Source organism: Syngnathoides biaculeatus, chromosome 7 (assembly GCF_019802595.1).
Source record: "Syngnathoides biaculeatus isolate LvHL_M chromosome 7, ASM1980259v1, whole genome shotgun sequence".
In the NCBI taxonomy this organism is placed as follows: domain Eukaryota; kingdom Metazoa; phylum Chordata; class Actinopteri; order Syngnathiformes; family Syngnathidae; genus Syngnathoides; species Syngnathoides biaculeatus.
In genome coordinates this window covers 19,937,743-19,956,077 of record NC_084646.1, presented here as the reverse complement: position 1 = coordinate 19,956,077, position 18,335 = coordinate 19,937,743, and the positions used below count along the sequence as shown (strand labels likewise).

Here is an 18,335-nt window from a genome sequence, read left to right as displayed (position 1 = left end):
GTGATTGTGACTGTTTGTTGTTGACAGCTGCAAAGGTTGATCAGCATCATATTAAACCATATGGATTTAGACTGATTTACAATTCAGTTGCTTCAAGCAAGACTTCACTGCGAAGGAACTGCATAAAAGCAAAACATACATTACACTTGGTAAAATAAAGTATCTTGCTGTATCATGCAGCACGGTGGACGACTGGTTAGGACATCAACCTTACAGTTCTGTGGACTCGGGTTTCTCTGGGTGCCTGTGTGGATTTTCTCCAGACACAGCTGTTTCTTCCCACATCCCCAAAACATGCATGGCATGTTAATTGAAAACTAGAAGGGCATCCGGCATTAAAAATTGTGCCAAACATATATGTGCGTTCATCTGAGATGACACGCTGTGGCGACCCCGAATGGGACAAGCCGAAAGAAACTTACTATAACTAGAATGTTAACATGACCTACAGCCTGAGAAAAGTGAACAAATCATAGCAGAATGTTTGGGAGATGGTGGACAACACTGCAACAAAATGAGTTACCCAATTCCAACCGGGTTGTAGCTTGTGATTGTGGCTGCCGCAATCTTATTTCTTTATTGCCAGCTTTGTTTATGTATTCAAATGGAGCAGTGACCAGTTTTTGGATACTCCTGATCTAGATCATACATAAAAACCGTAACAACCAACCAGTGTTATGAGATTTCATTCGGTATTCAGTTGTCCAATTTTACCTTACTGGTCCAGAAATTATTTACTACACATCTTTGTTTAACTATCTATGCCAGCAATGTGTAGTGACAAGCAGACCGTTTAAATGCTTTTCTACAGGATGACAGAAGGTATACACTTGACCTCTGTATCAACTCTTTGTGACATTTCTGGTTAGTGAGAAGATGTGAGATTTATTTGCTCTTGTAAAATATGTAGCACACCTTAATAAAGGTTGGGAAACACTGCTTTAAGACACGAGATAGGATGATAGAAACCTGCCAACTCTCAAGCAGTATATTACTCTTTGTCTGGATGTTCGGCCTCTGCGATGCAATGAGGTGTTGGATAAGCAGTGGGAGGTTGGTGATGTGCCAACAAATCTTGCCATGGAATGTGTTTTCAGGTGAGAGGTGGGAATGAACACTGGCTACCACATAGGCACTGGGTGCTTCCACGATGTCACCCAATGCACTATCCTCTCTGCAACCTCATCTGGCTATGTTTTGGCCTGTTCTGGATCTCCTCAGTTAAATCAACAGGTTTCATGGGTAACATGCTTTGAAGATGTGCCAACACCCTGTTGGCAAAGAGAACTAAGTAGATGGTAGTTTGTTTAGTCTCGATTCTCCTTGGTTTGGAAGATATCTTTTGTTCAATGAAGCCAACAATCAACAGCACTTTTTAAGGCGAACTGAAAGTAACTTGAAGCAATCCTTTGCTGCAGTCAGGAGAATGAACATAGTTCCTCTGGGGTGTAGTCCAGCTGCATCCGAGCTTGCCAAGATCATAATATTCATGGTGACAAAGATCTTGAGGATGAAGAGATGACTGACTGATCTTTGCAGGTCCATGGATGGAGCATCCTCTTGCATCTCGGTGGTCGGTCTGGTGGCACCACTGGTGGTACTGACGGACCCCCAGTGGCTCATTTGCATGCACAACTCTCGGCAGCAGCCAATCTGCCAGCACTACTTGTCCAAAAGAGCTCGTGATGAAGAGCACTGCCCACAGTTGAAACCTACAGAAAGTTGAGAAAACGTTGTGCAGACTTATGGAGACTTACAGTAAAAAAAAAAAAAATCTTACAGGTTCTGCGACATGATTGACAAATGGATGGATGGATGTTTACACAAAAGTTCGAAATGAAAAAAATCCGGCCAAACTAAAATACAAAAACTATTTCCACAGTAAAACGTTTTCCACTGGTACTGGCAATAGGCGTATAATAAACGAATGAACGTATGTAATGTATTTCGTCAGTGTAGTAGTCTGCGCAGTTCAAACTGTTTGAATCGTCACGTGTGAAGTGTTTACGTCTGGATTCATTACCGGGGGGGGGGGGACGTGATTGACAGCCAGTTCGCCCAATCAGGGTTTGGACGTCCGATCGAGCGTGTGGCGGAAGTTTGTACTCGTCCATGAAGCGAAAAGATAGTGGACTGCATTCCGCAGAGGATTAGCGGCTCGGCTCCAGCGTTCGAAAGGCATGAAGTGGGGCCCCAATCGATGTCCTTGCACTCACTCCTTCACGTGACTCGGAGAGAAAAATAGCTATGACCCTGCCTGGAGCTTCAAAAGGATAAGAAAAAAAATAATAAAAAAAAAAAAACTGCGGGGAAATCAAGGTAAAGACCCTTGCTAGCTGTCGTGCGTTAGCATGTCAATTTGTGTTTCATGAAGCATCATAATTAACGCGTACACTACCCTTTATTTGTGTGTACCAGTCCACAACAAGCTACCTCGTCTTGTCTTGTTTGGTTTAGCCTTATTGGTTTACCCATATTTGCACATCTGTAGTCGTTTTTAGTTAATGGGCGTCCGAGATTTGTTTGTCATCATCATCGCCTCATAATATTTAAGGTTACGATTTAGACTGTTTGCATGTTTTGACATCGTCAAGAAATCATACAGTAATATTTGCACATTGTAGTCGTTTTGTTAATGGGCGTCTGAGATTTGTTTTTCATTATTATCGCCTTATAATACTTAAGGTAATGCTATAGAGTCTTTTCACATCTTGACATGGTCAAGAAATCGTCCAGTTGCTGTTTTTTGACTTTATTTTATAATTGCAAGTCACTTGCTTTTTAGTCATCTGCTCACAGCTGTCATGTGGAGTGTAGCTTTTGCTTCCTTTTTTCCATTCCATGTAAATAGCTGTATTTATATCTATTTTATTGTTTCATCAAATGAGGAATTTGAATGCAAATCAATACTATGTTGATTTCTACATTACTTTGCAAAAATATGTTTACATGGTTAGTGTCAAATATGGTGTGCTGCAATTTCAGAGTTTTGCATCGTTGTGACAATGGATTATCATGTAGGGCATGGATATTAGATATTGGCATGGATAAACGTGTAGGGATAGACTAGAATTTTTTTCCCTAATGTAATTCAATGATTTGGTTTTAAATTACAATTAAATTTTTTATAACAATTTTTTCTTTTTTTTTTTTCTTTCTCAGATTTTGTTTATTTCTCCTAAAAGCTTTGAAATTCTTTTCTGACAGTCCCCCCCCCCAACTTTAACAGAAACAATTTGGAAAAAAAAAAATCTTTACAGATCATGTACAAGCATTTTTTTTCCTCTTGACACAACATACTGTATATGTAAGGACGATCCATAATAGTTTTCAATGTTAAACAATTTCAGGCTGCATGGATTGGCTGGTAAATGAACCTACAGTTGAATACGAGGACCACAAACCCTGCAGCTCTCATTCTTTTTCCTGAAGAAGAGTTGTACAAGTGAGGAAAGGTAACCTCGGCAAAACAACTGCGGCTTGGAAGTGTGTACATTTTTTTGTGTCGATAAACCACTTCCTTACATTGAGAGCAAGCTCCTGTCTTGTCATACGGAAATATGTACAATTTGTGCACTCATGTTTATTTGTTTGCTAGGGTGCTCTTTTATTGAAAACTGTTAGTGGGGAAGTCAGCAAAGTTACTATTACAGTGACATTTTCGGAGCCATTTATCGTCACAAGGGCCGTGGGAGTGCTGGAGCCTATCCGAGCTAACTTCGGGCAGTGAAACGCTTTAAAAAGATAAGAAAAACATTCATCCTTATCGGGGCCACTTATCCTTATAAAGGTGGCGGGAGTGCTGGAGCCTATCCCAGCCATTTTCGGGCTGGAGGCGGGGTACACCCTGAACTTGTTGCCAGTCAAACGCATTAAAAAGATAAGGAAAACATATAAGTAAACTCTGATTAATGAGGATACAGTGCATTTATTATAGAAGTTCGGGTCAAGTGAGCATTCCAGGAGTGTAGTGTTAAATGGAAACTAGTGTTTGGATTTCCTCTACAATACGTATGATGTCCTTGAGCATCTTCTGTTGATATTGTTTCTGTATTGTCCCAAAACCAAAGAGTTATACAGCCATATTGATTGATGATTAATGAAGCAACATAAAGTGCTCATTTTGACAGAAACGGAAGCATTTATAGGAAAATTAAGGATGGAATGTTTTCATCTGCATAACAAAACACAGTCTCACTTTCCTTGAATGTTGTTTACAGTGTTATAGTGTAACCTCAGTATTTGATAAGTAGCCACTGAGTTGACTGGGTGAAGTAGTTGTGCGTCCGTTAATATTTCAAATCGAACTAAAGTTAAGACTGTGTAGTGGCTTTGTAGTGTGACATATTTGGACAAGGGCATTGCTTGGTCTTTGTATATTTACATACATTTTAAAGTGTTTCTAAAGGTTCAAATTTCTATGATTTGTTAAAAGAAGCACATGATTTCAGGAAACACAGCAGCAGGTGGCTTCATGAAAAATTGTAAATCTTATTGAAGTTTATAATGTCTTCTACTTTGTGCTTATGGGATTGTGACACATGAATCACCACCTGACTCCTTCCGACAAAAGAAATCATGTGACATTTTGGAAGAATACATTGAAGGTCTTTCGTTTGATTGTATGATGACGTTGATGTGGTTGTCTTTTCATAACGCCATGCTGGGACCTTACCTTAAAACTTACCTTTAAAGATTTTAAGCATATCTTTGCATTCTGGACATTACCACATACATTTTTTCCCCAACCTGTTCTGCTGTAAGGTCAATTAGAAAGGAGGCTGAATCATCTTTATGTGGAGCATATACATTAACAATTGTATAAAGTTTGTGGAATATTGAAGCCTGTATAATGACATATTGACCTTCTGGATCTGCAACTGTACTTTTTATTGTGAAAAGTAGTCTTATGTACAAGTATTGAGACTCTTCTTTGTCTACTGTTCTAAAAGGTTGAAAATAGCCGAAGTGAAATTCAAGTCAGAGGTATTTTTCTTCCGAGTCAATAAGGTGTGTTTCTTGATATAGGATGAGGTCTGTTTTATATTTTGTGATCTAATCTTAAATCTTTTTGCTTCCAATTGAATACCATTGACATTCCATCATACAAAAGTTAAGTGTGACATAATACCTATAAGTGTCACAGGTCAGCAAATACTTTACTCCATACATTTTTGGCTAATACTTTACAGTATTGGGAGTGTCCACTAAAAAAGATGCAACTCACATAATGTATTTCTTTCCACATTATTTTTTTGAGCTAAGATTAACCATCATTAAAAAGAATCTCAATCCAGAGAATAGATAGAGATATCCTTTTGTTTTATATAGCTGAAAATAAGACTCCCAGTTAGTGAAACACTTTGTCAACAATTGAAATAATTCAATATAAAAGCACTCCATTGTGTGGATTACATGGGTTTTAAGGAGAAATATGCTCCCCCCCACCTCCACTTTTAAGCATTTTTAGAGTGAACTACTAATGGGTTTTATATGGTTTCAAGAGTACTCCAAGGATCAAGAATTTTTAATTGATCTAAAATCAGACACCTTTGAGGAGCTGGTTCTGCATAATGTAAATAAGACACTACTCACCGTCCCCACTTCTAATGCAGCATGTGGAGTGCAAATGCGGCGTAATTTGTGCGATTGTATGTAATGTAACACAAAGCAGTAACTCTGTTGTGGTAATGGCAAGACATGGATGCCAGGCACAACCATGCAGGTACATCATATTTTGTGCAGACGATGTAATCTGAGGAAGATAGTACTATGGCACAGTGTGGTGAAACAGCATAGGTCATAGTTATGTGTAAGATGACTGAGGAGGTGGGAAAATTAAGAAGGCAAATGCAGAGAAATATTAAATGAATATTTTGTGGAGTTGATGAATGAGGAAAATAAAAGTGAAAGAATACCACAATAGGCAAGTGTGGTGGACCAGGAAGGAGCAGTGATTAGAAAGGGGGAAGTTAGAAAGGCATGAAAGAGGATTAAAAAAATGGAAAGGCAGTTGGTCTTGATGACATACCTGTGGAGGTAGTGAATCATCCAAGAGAAGTGGGTGTAGAGTTTTTGAGCAGGTTGTTCAACAGAACTGTAGTGTGTGAGAAGATGCCTGAGGAAAATGTTCTGGTGGCCATTTTTAAGAACAAGCTTGACATGCAGAGTTGTGGGAACTATAGAGTTGAAGTTAAAGTTGTTGAGCCACACAATTAAATTATGGGAACTGTTGCTAAAGCCAGGACTCAGGACAGAAGTATTTGCAAACATTAGTATGGTTTCTTGCCTTGAAAGATTACCGCAGATGCAGTCTTTTCCTTGAGGGTGTTGATAAAAGAAGTAGAGAGAAAATTCGAAGGAGTTACATTGTGTCTTTGTAGATCTAGAGAAAGCCTATGACTAGTGTATACAGAGAGGAACTGTGATTCTGAATGTGGAAGTCAGGATGGCAGAGAACTATGTTAGAATAGTACAGGACATGTATGAGGGCAGCAGAACAGTGGTGAGGTGTGACAGAAGAATTTAATCAAGGGGAAGTCTGGTCGTTTGGATTAACAATGTATCCGCTAGGTCATGTCATATCTACTGTACCTTGAAAATTTGAGGTTAATCTGATATCATTTAACAGTGTTTTGAGAAGATTATTACCACAGTTACAAATTTTCAGGGGCGCTGCCATTTTCGCAAGTCACATGACTTATGTGTGGGGATGTGACGTGTAAGGTGCGCACCAAAGGCTCGATTACATTCTGCTCAGCGCGGATTTCACGGATTTATCCTCATCTGATGAAGAAATAGCAGTATCGGTTGATTGGGAAGATGGAGGAATACTTCTATACAGATTTGAACCGGAGGCTGACGCGCGGGACACACCATTCATTCATCCATTCTATCGATTTTGGAATTCGTTTAGGCCAGCCGGTGGATCAGTGTGGCTCATGCGACCGATGGGTAGCCATGGACAATACTCTGATGAATCTTTGTTGTCTGGAATTTGAGGAACTGGAAGGAAAGATATTTGCTGAGGGACTTGCATTGCATTTCCCTCCATAACGAGTTTCATGGCATTGTCCTCTGGAAGCCTGCACTGAGGACAGCCCTCGTAGCGATGAAGAATGAATAAATCCGAGAAATCAGCTCTGGCCATAATTGTGTCCCAATGTAAGCGAGCCTTTGTTGGGTCACGTAATGCGTCACATCTGTGCACATAGGTCATGTGACTTGCCAAAATAGCGGCGCCCATGAAAATTCGTAATTGCCAATTAAAAAAAGCTTCTCAAAACCCCATTAAATGATATCGGATTAGCCTCAAATTTTCAAGGTATTAGTACATATGACCTATCGGATACATTGTTAATCCAAGGGACACTTTATTAAGGTGGAGGAGCCACTGCATCAAGGGATCACTCTCAGTTCTTTCCTGCTTGCATTGGTAATGTATAGGCTGACAGATGACATTAGGTTGTCAATCAAGTTTATTGCAACCAAGTATAGCTCACAAAAAACCTAGAAAAAGTATATTCATCTATTACATAGAGTATATAATTACATATTTGGTTATTATGCAATCTGTCGTCATGGTGGATGACTGGTTAAATCTCCTTCCCAGTTATGAGGACCTGGGTTTAAATCTTGCCTCACCTGTGTGAAGTCTGCATGCTCTCCGTGCGTGTGGAACTTTTCTCCATGTATTTCAATTTCATTCCCAAAAAACATTCATGGTGGTTAATTGGGGGTCTCTAAATTGGCCCTCAGCCATGAGTATGAGTGCAAATGGTTGTGTGATTCAATGTGGCCTGCGATTGCCTGGCGACCAGTTCAAAGCGTTTGCCGAAAGATAGCTGGGATGTGCTCCAGCACATTCGCTCCCCTATTGAGGATAAGCGGTTTGGAAAATGAATGGAGGGATAATGCAATCTCAAACACAATTGATTTTGACAATTGGTAGTAGTAAAATGACAGTGAATGCAAGCCACTCGTAAGCGATATGCTGGTACTAGAAATGTGGGTAATGTTTCCCAAGCACAGCTGGCCAGAGATATTCGATTTTGCACTGGTTAAATGTACCTTCTGCATCTAGTGGAGAAAACCTTTTACTGTATCTCTGTGTTTCTGGCATAGATAGATGAGCAAAGATATTATTTGCACTAGTAAATACATAATCCCCCAATGCCATTAAGTAAAATTTCCTGTGGAATGCAACCACATACAGTGAAGAAAATACGTTTTTGAACACCCTGCTATATTGCAGGTTCTCCCACTTGGAAATCATGGAGGGGTCTGAAATTTTCATTGTGGGTGCATGTCCACTGTGAGAAAGATAATCTAAAAAGAAAAATCCAGAAATCACGATGTATGATTGTTTTTTTTTTTTAAACAATTTATTTGTGTGATACAGCTGCAAATAAGTATTTGAGCACCTGTCTATCAGCTAGAATTCTGACCCTCAAAGACGTGTTAGTCCGCCTTTAAAAGTCCACCTCCACTCCATGTATTAATCTTGATCGGATGCACCTGTGTGTGGTCTTTAGCTCCATAAAAACACCTGTCCACCCAACACAATCAGTAAGACCCAAACTTGTAACATGGCCAAGACCAAAGAGCTGTCCAAAGACACCAGAGACAAATTTATACAACTCCACGTGGCTGGAAAAGGGCTATGGAGAAATTGCCAAGCCGCTTGGTGTGAAAAGGTTGGAGTAATCATTAGAAAATGGAAGAAGCTAAACATAACGGTCAATCTCAATTGGAGTGGAGCCCCAGGCACGATATCACCTCGTGGGGTCTCAATGATCCTTAGAAAGGTGAGGAATCAGCCCAGGACTACACAACAGCACTTGGTCAATGACCTGAAAAGAGCTGGGACCATTATTTCCAAGGTGACTCTTGGTAATACACGAAGACGTTATGGTTTGAAATCATGCGTGGCACGGAAGCTTCCCCTGCTTAAACCAGCACATGTCAAGGAGAGAAGACAGAGAAGTCATGGGAGAAAGTTTTGTGGTCAGATGAGACCAAAATAGAACCTTTTGGTCATAATTCCACTAACCGTGTTTGGAGGAAGACCAATGATGAGTTCCATCCCAAGAACACCATCCCTACTGTGAAGCTTGGGGGTGGTAGTATCATGCTTTGGGGGTGTTTTTCTGCACATGGGACAGGACGACTGCACTGTATTAATTAGAGAGGATGGCAGCGGCCGTGTATTGTGAGATTTTGGAGAGCAATCTCTTTCATTCAGTCAGAGCATTGAAGATGGTCTGTGGCTAGGTCTTTCAACATGACAATGACCCGAAGCACACAGTCAGGAAAACCAAGGAGTGGCTCCATAAGAAGCATATCAAGGTTCAGGCATGGCCTAGCTGGTCTCCAGACCTAAACACAATAGAAAATCTTTGGAGCGAGCTGAAACTCAATGTTTCTCGGCGGCAGCCCAGAAACCTGTCTGATATAGAGAAGATCTGTGTGGAGGAGTAGGCCAAAATCTCTCCTGCAGTGTGTGCAAACCTGGTGAACAACTACAGGAAGCGTTTGACCTCTGTAATTGCAAACAAAGGCTACTCTACCGAATATTAACATTGGTTTTCTCAGGTGTTCAAATACTTATTTCCAGCTCTATCACACAAATAAATCATTAAAAAAATCATACATTGTGATTTCTGGATTTTTCTTTTTAGATTCTCTCTCACAGTGAACATGCACCTACGATGAAAATTTCAGACCCCTCCATGAGTTCTAATTGGGAGAACTTGCAATATAGCAGGGTGTTCAAATACTTATTTTTTCACTGTAAGAGTTAAGGGTAAGACTGTAGTCAAGTGTTGCACTACATTACATAATATTCTTTAAGGCACCGTTGATCATAAACCAATTCCACACTTGAAATAATTCAATGACTAATTAGCAATTGTCATGTTCGTTTGTTGTCATTTTACTTAAAAGTTTTTTTTTTTTTTTTTCCTGTAGATAGCGACGCTGTATCTGTGTGGCTGAAAGACCAGTGTAGCAGCTGAGCGTTGCATCGTGATGCCAAGATGCTGCTATCCCTGGGAATGCTGATGTTGTCGGCCACGCAGATCTACACCATCTTCACCATTCAGCTCTTTGCGTTCCTCAACCTGCTGCCTGTGGAAGCCAACATCGCAGCTGTGAGTAACTCAATGTGAAAGAGAGCAGTGATGATTTGTCCGCAGCTTTTTTGTTCTAATAACATATCAGCTTTACTTCAGTGTCCGAGATGTGAAATTTTTCCCTTTTGGCATTTTTCAGTTCTCGTATGACAACAAAACTAAGAATTTTGATGACCTCCCTTCACGGTTTGGGTACCGACTACCAAGTGATGGATTGAAGGTGAGTCTGAGAGCTTCTGAGGTACATTTTTATACATCTGACACATTCCATTGCAGACCCTCCAATTTATTTAGATTTAAAAAATCATTGAATTAAGTTAAATACAAATAAGTTATTCTCTCGTCAAACTGGTATTATTGTAGAATCTATATTAACGTTTCAGGAAATTCAATAACATTGAGTCATGTAAAACTGAGTTAACCACTTTATTAGACTGTAGATGTGAAAACAACAATTGCCATTGTAACTCCAAACGAAAAAAAAACATTTTTTGAACAGAATTTTTGGGTGAAATGGTGACATACCTCTTGCATCACAAGGCAACACAAGACTGAGGATTCCCCTCAGGGCAGCAGGTGGCCAAACATAGCCTTCTTTGTTTTCACTTCCACAAGTGCTGCTGTGTACACTTGCTGCACATTTCCAAAACAACATAACTTGTGTTAACTTATTCAACACAACACTCCTCTTTGTGGCCACTGATTTGTTTTTGTAGATGAGATCAAAGAATAAAATGTAAGCTTAACGCTAAGGTCATCTTGTGACATTTGGTGATAGAGGCTTTGTATCAGATAGCATTTATAAGCAGCAACTTGTAAAACACGATATTCTATACCAATTTTTTTTAATATAATGATTTTAATAGAGGCAGCACAGTAGCATGTGGCTAGCATGTTGGGCTAACAGTCACAGATTTTAAGTTCGAGTCCATGCTCTACATTCAGAATTACACGCATGGTAAGTTATTTGAAGACTTGAGGATGTCTTATAGGTATGACTGAATAGTTAGGTGTTTTTATATGTCCCGTGATTAATAGGGTTCATACTACCTGAACTGGTAAACTCCGCTAGGACATGTTCCAGTGGCTTTAACCACAATTTTTTTTTTAATATTTTTAAAACGAAGAGCTGGGGCCAGGTCATTTGCAGATGAGGTTGAAAAAGAAAAAAAGAAGTGCAAAATACATGAAAGTGATTTGAATAATAAAATAATTCATTATTCGTATATAATGTGTCTTTGTATATACGTATAATATCATTTAATAGAATTGTTCATTAATTTTTAATGTATTATATTTTCACATGAGTACTCACAATTAAATTTTTATTTACTACTTTAATCGTATGTTTGCATTACCAGTACTTGGGTTGTTCCCAGCATCTGGTGACATTTTCATGTCAATAGGACCTTTTGAAAATAGATTTAATGAGAAAATGTTAAATATTTTTATCAACCGCTGCATGTAGGATGGTCTGAAAACATGCACACAGTGTAGGTACAGACTGAAATTGCTGATAATTTTTGTGCTTCAAACATGGGGCATACATCAAACAAGATTCTACCGATGTATAATGCATTTTTACATTGCATGACTTTGCTTCTACCCATTTGATTGAAACATGAAATATTGTCTGTATTTTTATTAAGTTGTTCGGAATTTAAGTACTTTATTTGAACACAGAATAGTTTACCTGCTCTCATATTGAAATACATCACCCTCCTTTTATTTAGTAAATTAAAAAAACATACAGTTGTGCTAATATTCCAGGCAGAATTTGTAAGATGCTACAGTTCTTTAGAAAACATGAAGGACCAGGTGAAACACATTTATTTTTATTTTAATGGGATTAAAATTAAACAGTCAAGTGTTTCAGAAAAGCATTCATTTAACAAAACATAACTATAAAGAAATGAATGATGGTTATTGTTCAGTAACTAGTCATGTGAAAAAAATGGATTTCACAAATTATGACAGGGCATGTAAAGTTACGAGTACACCTGTAAATATATGCAGTCACACTGTCCTAATGGAAATTGCAGTTTACACCTTTTTTATAACCACTAGGTGGTGCAGTGGTATATTAAATTAAAAGTGTACAGTTTTTTCATAACCTCTAGATGGCATACATTTGTAAAATGATCCATCCATTATCTGAGCCGCTTATCCTTACAAGGATCGCGGCAGTAGGGTAGCCAATCCCAGCTATCCGTAGTGCCTGGAGAAAACCCGCGCAGGCACGGGGAGAACATGCAAACTCCACACAGGTGGGCCCGGGATCGAACCAGAGTCCTCAGAACTGTGAGGCCAACGCTTTACCATCTGTTCCACCGTGGCACCTGTTTTCAACATATACTTAGCAAATAAAGATTAATCTGAATTTTTCATTATTTTTTAAACTACCGGTACATGATTAAAATGGGTACTGTGCTATTTTTTATGTCAAACCACCTTGGTACGGTACTAGCATCGGTATTTGGTGCAACTCTTGTATAAACTGTACCCTGCAGGTACAAATGTCTGTCTCTTATTCTTTGACTGTCAATTTACATGTACATTTCAGGTGACATGTATCTGACATGACTGTGGAACACTTCAGTCTGTATGCCCAGGCAGACATAATGCTTGTAAATAATTCCATTTTACTACTGTGCAGGGACAACACAGATGTAAGTAATAATATGAAAATAATAGAAAATATTAAGAATTACCATTTGTTTAATTGAAAAAGATGAACTACTTACTTTACGAGTAATTGAGTTGGGCTGACTCAACCCACTCCCCCTCCCCAAACCCATTGATTTAAATGAAGTGAACCTCCACATTTCTCCTTCTGGTGCGCTTGGCATTTATTTTATTGGTTGATCAACAGATCTCGAATATAGCTATTTAGACCATATTTGATTATGTGTGTGTTGTTGCTTTAGATTTACAGCGGGAGGTTTTCAATTAGTTCTTTGCCCATCTATTCTCAGATGTAGCCACAAAAATATTAAATACTTTGTGAAAGTGACTGCTTCCCTATTAAAAGAGGCACTGGGATGTTTTGTTTTTTTTTTTTTCCCATAATGCACCGGCCTCAACTCCCTGGTCGTCATTTCCTGCATCACATGTATCCTTATTTGGACATTGGAGGGCCGTTAGCATATTTCCTTTTCAACCAATTTTATAGCCCTATTTGCCCTACAGAGGGCGTTCTTGCCACAGTTTCCACAGTCTGTAGGGCAATAAGGCAGTAGAACAGTGACGTCATGGAGCGCCAGTGGGGGAGGCAACCAGGGCTGAGGGTGGCCAAGGTGCTGTTAATTATTCACATCTTGTACTTGATGTGCTATTTCCACATTGACTCATTGTCACTCTCTGTGAAAATATTTTTTTATGTTAATGTTAGGAAAGTTGGTTACAGAGAGAGAGAGAGAGAGAGAGAGCATAACAGGAAGTACTGATGTTATACATGATGGTTTTTTTTGAGCCGTTATCTTGCGGGGTGCTTGACTGCCCCACACTTCCTGTTGAAACAGCATCTGACACTTATACAGTGCACACATTTCATATACGTGATACACACGTTTCCTGCTCCTTTATATAATATACACAAAGTGTATTCATGTAAAGTCGTCGTGTATATTTGTCCATACATATACGACCACATGTACACATATGCAGTGTATGTACTGTATGCATGTACTCCGTGTGCAGGATTTTTACTTTAGATGCATTTTGTCTGTATTATGACGTCCACGCATATTTCCTCACTCTCAACTGGATAAACCTGAAGTCAAGTGCTGTGTATTCGTGTAATGAATGTGGGTGTGGCCCAAGGAGATCAACATCCAATAAAAAGGTGTGCATAATTATAAGCCAGCTTCTTTTGGAAAAATTGGCCAAAAAAAGAGATTTAAAGGGTCTCATATTTTGGCTGTTTAGATCTCCCTAGAGTGACTCTTAACCATGGACTCAGTATAAAAGTGACATTTTCCGTCACAAAAAAACAAAACAAAACAAAAAAACTTTCATGAGTGTCCAGAAAAGGCCCTCTGGCCACTACTGCTGTTTGACACAGAATGTTGTATCATTATATATAAAGACCTCCACCTTTCCTCTGATTTGTTAGCTCCATGGAGAAGACCCACTTGTGACATGTTGACAGGCGTGGGCAGAAAAAATGTCTGGAACTGCTTAGTGCGTGTATAATTTTAATACATATTTTACATGTTTACTGAGGTACTGTAGAGCCTATATAACATTCCCAATACCCCAAAAAGTTAATTTGGGAAAATATGGTATACCTTTAACTTTAAAAATGATCAAGATTTTGTGGCATGTACTCAACGGGGTCACAAGAAACATGTTGAATGCAAAAAAATTATAATTAACTGTCAAGGATTTTAGAAAGGTTTAGAAGAGTCAAGCATAAAGCTACCAGGAATCTTTCTAAGTTTTATGATAGTTCATAACTGCAACCTACCTGGATTACCTCAAAGTTCAAGATAGTCATTGTTCAGAGACATGACCCAGTTAAGAAAACCTCAAAAAAGACCACCACTAAACAGGATACATGAGATGAATTGGCTGGACCAGGAAATATCTGGAGAGCAATTTCTCAAAGGTTTTATGGACTGATGAAACAAGTGTGACTCTTGATGGACCAGAAACACGGGCCTGTGTCCTTGATCACTAAGGCGCTCAGAGCTCCATTTTAGACTAAGAATTGAAGATGGGATAATGGTGTGCACTGGTATTATTAAAAATTAAAAATGAGCGGGTTGGACCTTTTCATGTTGAAGATGTGCTAAATATTAACTCTCAACTTTTATAAGACATTTTTAAAGGCAAGTCTGTCAAAGGACTGATTCATATTGACGACATTGCTCTTTCACATTTATCCTACTACTCCTCTGTGACTGGCCAGTCAAAGTTTGAAAGATGAAAAACTGATGTCATGGCCCCCATCCTCGTCTGACCTGAACCCACTTCATAATTTTGGGCAGTTGTTAAACTGGAGCTATACAGTGAAAGAAAACAATACACCTCTCGGATAAGTGTACGGGAAGCTGTGGTTTCTGCTCGACAATAACTTGGTCACCTAAGAATCAAGAAACATACTTCTCTGCCACACCAGACTTACGCATGCAGAAGTCTGCACTCTCGAACCTTGTCTCCAAACATCCAACTTTGGATGTCCCTCTAATGAACTCATTTCTTATCCTATACAACCTGTTCACTCCAAGCAAGGACCTCAGCATCTTCATTTCTGCTAACTCCAGTTCTGCTTCCTGTTGTTTCTTCAGTTCCCCCGTCTCAAATCCGTACATTATGGCCAGCCTCACCACTGTTTTATAGACTTTGCCTTTCATCCGGAACGGAGACTCTTCTGTCACATAGAACATCAGACACCTTCCGCCAACTGTTCCACCCCGCTTGGATCTGTTTCTTCCCTTCCTTACCACACTATCCATTGCTCTGTATTATTGACCCCAAGTATTTGAAGATGTCCAGCCTTGCTAGCTCTTCTCCCTGGAGCTCCACTATTCCTCAACCGCCCCTCTCATTCATGCACATAAACTCTGTTTTTCTTCGGCTAATCTTCATTCCCCTCCTTTCCAGTGCGTGCCTCCATCTATGTAATTGTTCCTCCACTTCCACCCTGCTAACAAAACACCCTAAAATCATTGGAATTGTGTTTGTAAGGAAAGTGTGAGGGAAAGTGAGTGGTTGCGAGCAGAGTCTTCACTAGATGCCAGCTACTGTCGTTAATTTCAAATTCAAACAAATAGCCAGAAAGTCTCTTTGTTAGGTTGTTGTCCTCACGTGCAATGACTGATGACAAACACTCTTCAACACGCTGAGGTTTATCACTCAAGAGAGGGCACAGCCAGACATCTTGTTAAAATGTGGATAAATGACCAAATGGTGCCATCGTCTGTAAGGTTCTTCCTTCACAATCTTATTGCTCATTCTGCAAAGACCCCCGGTGTTTGTGAACGTTTATACAGGGAATAGACACTAAAGGCTTCTACGGCTAAATAATGTCAATGTTGTAAAGAGAATATTCAGGTCTGACTCCAAAATTTTGGTAGCATGACGATAATCAATGTCCCTCTTAGAAAGTGATCCCGCAATGTGCCTGTGTGGGTTTTCTCGGACTACTGCGGTTTCCTCCCAGATCGCCAAAACTTGCATGGTTGGTTTATTGGCGACTCTAAATTGGTCATAGATGTGAATGCAAGTGTGAATCATTGTTTGTTTAAATGTGCCCTGCAATCGGCTGGAAACCAGTTCAGGGTGTGCCCTGCCTCTTGCCCAGAGTGAGCTGGGATAGGTTCCAGCTTACCCGCAAACGTCGTGGGGATAATTGGCCCAGAAATGGATGGATGGATGGATGGATGGATGGAAAGTTGCAAAGTTAGGTGGGAAGTCTTTTGCTTCAATGCTGTTGTTCATTGTTGAAGTTTATCTACTGGAATATGTTTCCTAAACCTCAAAGTGTAGTTTAGTTCTGAAGATTAAAACAGTAGCTTTTTTGTTTGAGAGAAGTATCTTTGTTTTTACAAAATGTTTATATTTTTGCCTTACAACACAAACTGAAGTCTGCTTGCTCTACTCAGTTGCCTTTATTTTTTCACAATCATATGTATGTATGTATGTGTGACATGATCAGTCATCCCTTTTTTCACATTTTCTTTTTCCCCATTTTTTTATTCTTTTCTCTCCGTTATACTGTTTGCCAGTATTCTGTCTCTCTCTCTCTCTCTCTCTCTCTCTCTCTTCTCTCTCTCTCTCTCTCTCTCTCGTAAGTGTGTGTGTGTGTGTGTTTGTTTGTTTGTTTTTTTTGCTATCCTTCATGTAACACTTCAGTCTATTGGACACAAGACTGAGATATCGAGCCGGATAGCTAGAGATTTGATAACCAACAGTGACAAACAGACTTCATGTTAGAGGCTATACTGTATCCACCCACCAAAGTCTTAAAAGTTCGTCTCTCAAGCCATTTCACAATCAGGGTGGATTGGAAGAACTTGCAAACCCTGGCCTCCACCATCCATTTCATATAGCACTTTTCCTCATTAGGATTGCAGATGAGCTTCATCCCATCACAGCTAACTTTGGGCGAGAGGTCCCCAGTCAATGACAGGGAACATGTAGGCAAACAGCCATTCACACTCTCGTTCAGACCTAAGGACAATTGAGAATCTTCAATGAACCAGACAAGAATGGTTTTGGAACATGAAAAGGAGCAGGAATACTCTGAGACAAGCTGCACAGTGAGCCGCTGAACATGGAGAAAGTATCATCTCCACACAGCAAGGCACATGCCGAGGTTTTAATTCAGACGTGAATGAGACTGATATGAAAACTGTCAATGCACCTTACCAGCCCTCCTGACCTATAACCACATTAAAAACATTTTAAATTAACTGTAATAGATCCTAGCAGGGTCCATACCATGAGTTGTCTGGCGCAATATATATTGTGGTCAACTGTAACTCTTTTTTTTTTTTAATTATTTTTTTTAATGTGATGTCACAGATGCTATTGATGTTATCTCAACAGGGTTTCCTGATTGGTTCACGACCAGCGAATGCATGTGAGCCCATTGAGCCCCCCCCGAGGGACAACCTGACGGGTGCCTTCATTGTCCTTATCAAACGCTTTGACTGCAACTTTGATATTAAGGTACCCGCTTTGTCGCCTCTTGGACAGTATGTGCCTCTTTGAAATACAGTGGTACCTTGACTTACGAGTGCACCGTGTACCGCGCACCGTGTACAAAATAATAGGAGTTATGACCTTGAGCTGATTATTTTTTTTCATTTTTTTTTTTTTTCCCACTACGTGTTGTGAACAAAAAATTTTAGTCAGAAGTGGGTTTCAGATACAACGCCGCTTTAATGAAGTAAAAAAAAAAAAAAAAAAGGCTTATGCAATGCGTCGCAATTAGGGCCATTTTTGCCGTTTATTGAACTGGACAAACAATCAAATACAAAATTCGAACCATTACAGGGAAATGCTGTTGGCTACAACACATCCCCAGACAGTCACACGCAGCCCAACTGGCCAGCCCAACTCCAGCTCATGATATCATTCACTAGGTAACGGCAGAGATAGGAGACTCGGGTCAAATGATTTACCCTTAGTCAGGTTTATGACTTGCTTGCTTGCTTGCCAAATACTGAAGACTTGACTTGACATTATACTTGG

The 18,335-nt window shown here is 39.6% G+C and overlaps 1 protein-coding gene across 2 annotated transcripts in view; it reads left to right on the top strand.

Moving 5' to 3' along the window:
* Nucleotides 1-2,081: 2,081 nt before the first annotated feature.
* rnf13 (ring finger protein 13) overlaps nucleotides 2,082-18,335 on the top strand; it is a 48,628-nt gene continuing 32,374 nt past the window's right edge. The window contains exons 1-5 of one of the 2 annotated variants that reach the window (XM_061826293.1): nucleotides 2,083-2,319; nucleotides 3,351-3,455; nucleotides 9,970-10,151; nucleotides 10,273-10,353; nucleotides 17,688-17,810. In XM_061826293.1, coding sequence (XP_061682277.1) covers nucleotides 10,038-10,151; nucleotides 10,273-10,353; nucleotides 17,688-17,810 — 318 coding nt within the window. In that variant the 5' untranslated portion in view covers nucleotides 2,083-2,319; nucleotides 3,351-3,455; nucleotides 9,970-10,037. Of the gene's footprint in view, nucleotides 2,320-3,350; nucleotides 3,456-9,969; nucleotides 10,152-10,272; nucleotides 10,354-17,687; nucleotides 17,811-18,335 lie in introns of both variants that reach the window. The other variant, XM_061826295.1, reaches the window with a different exon arrangement.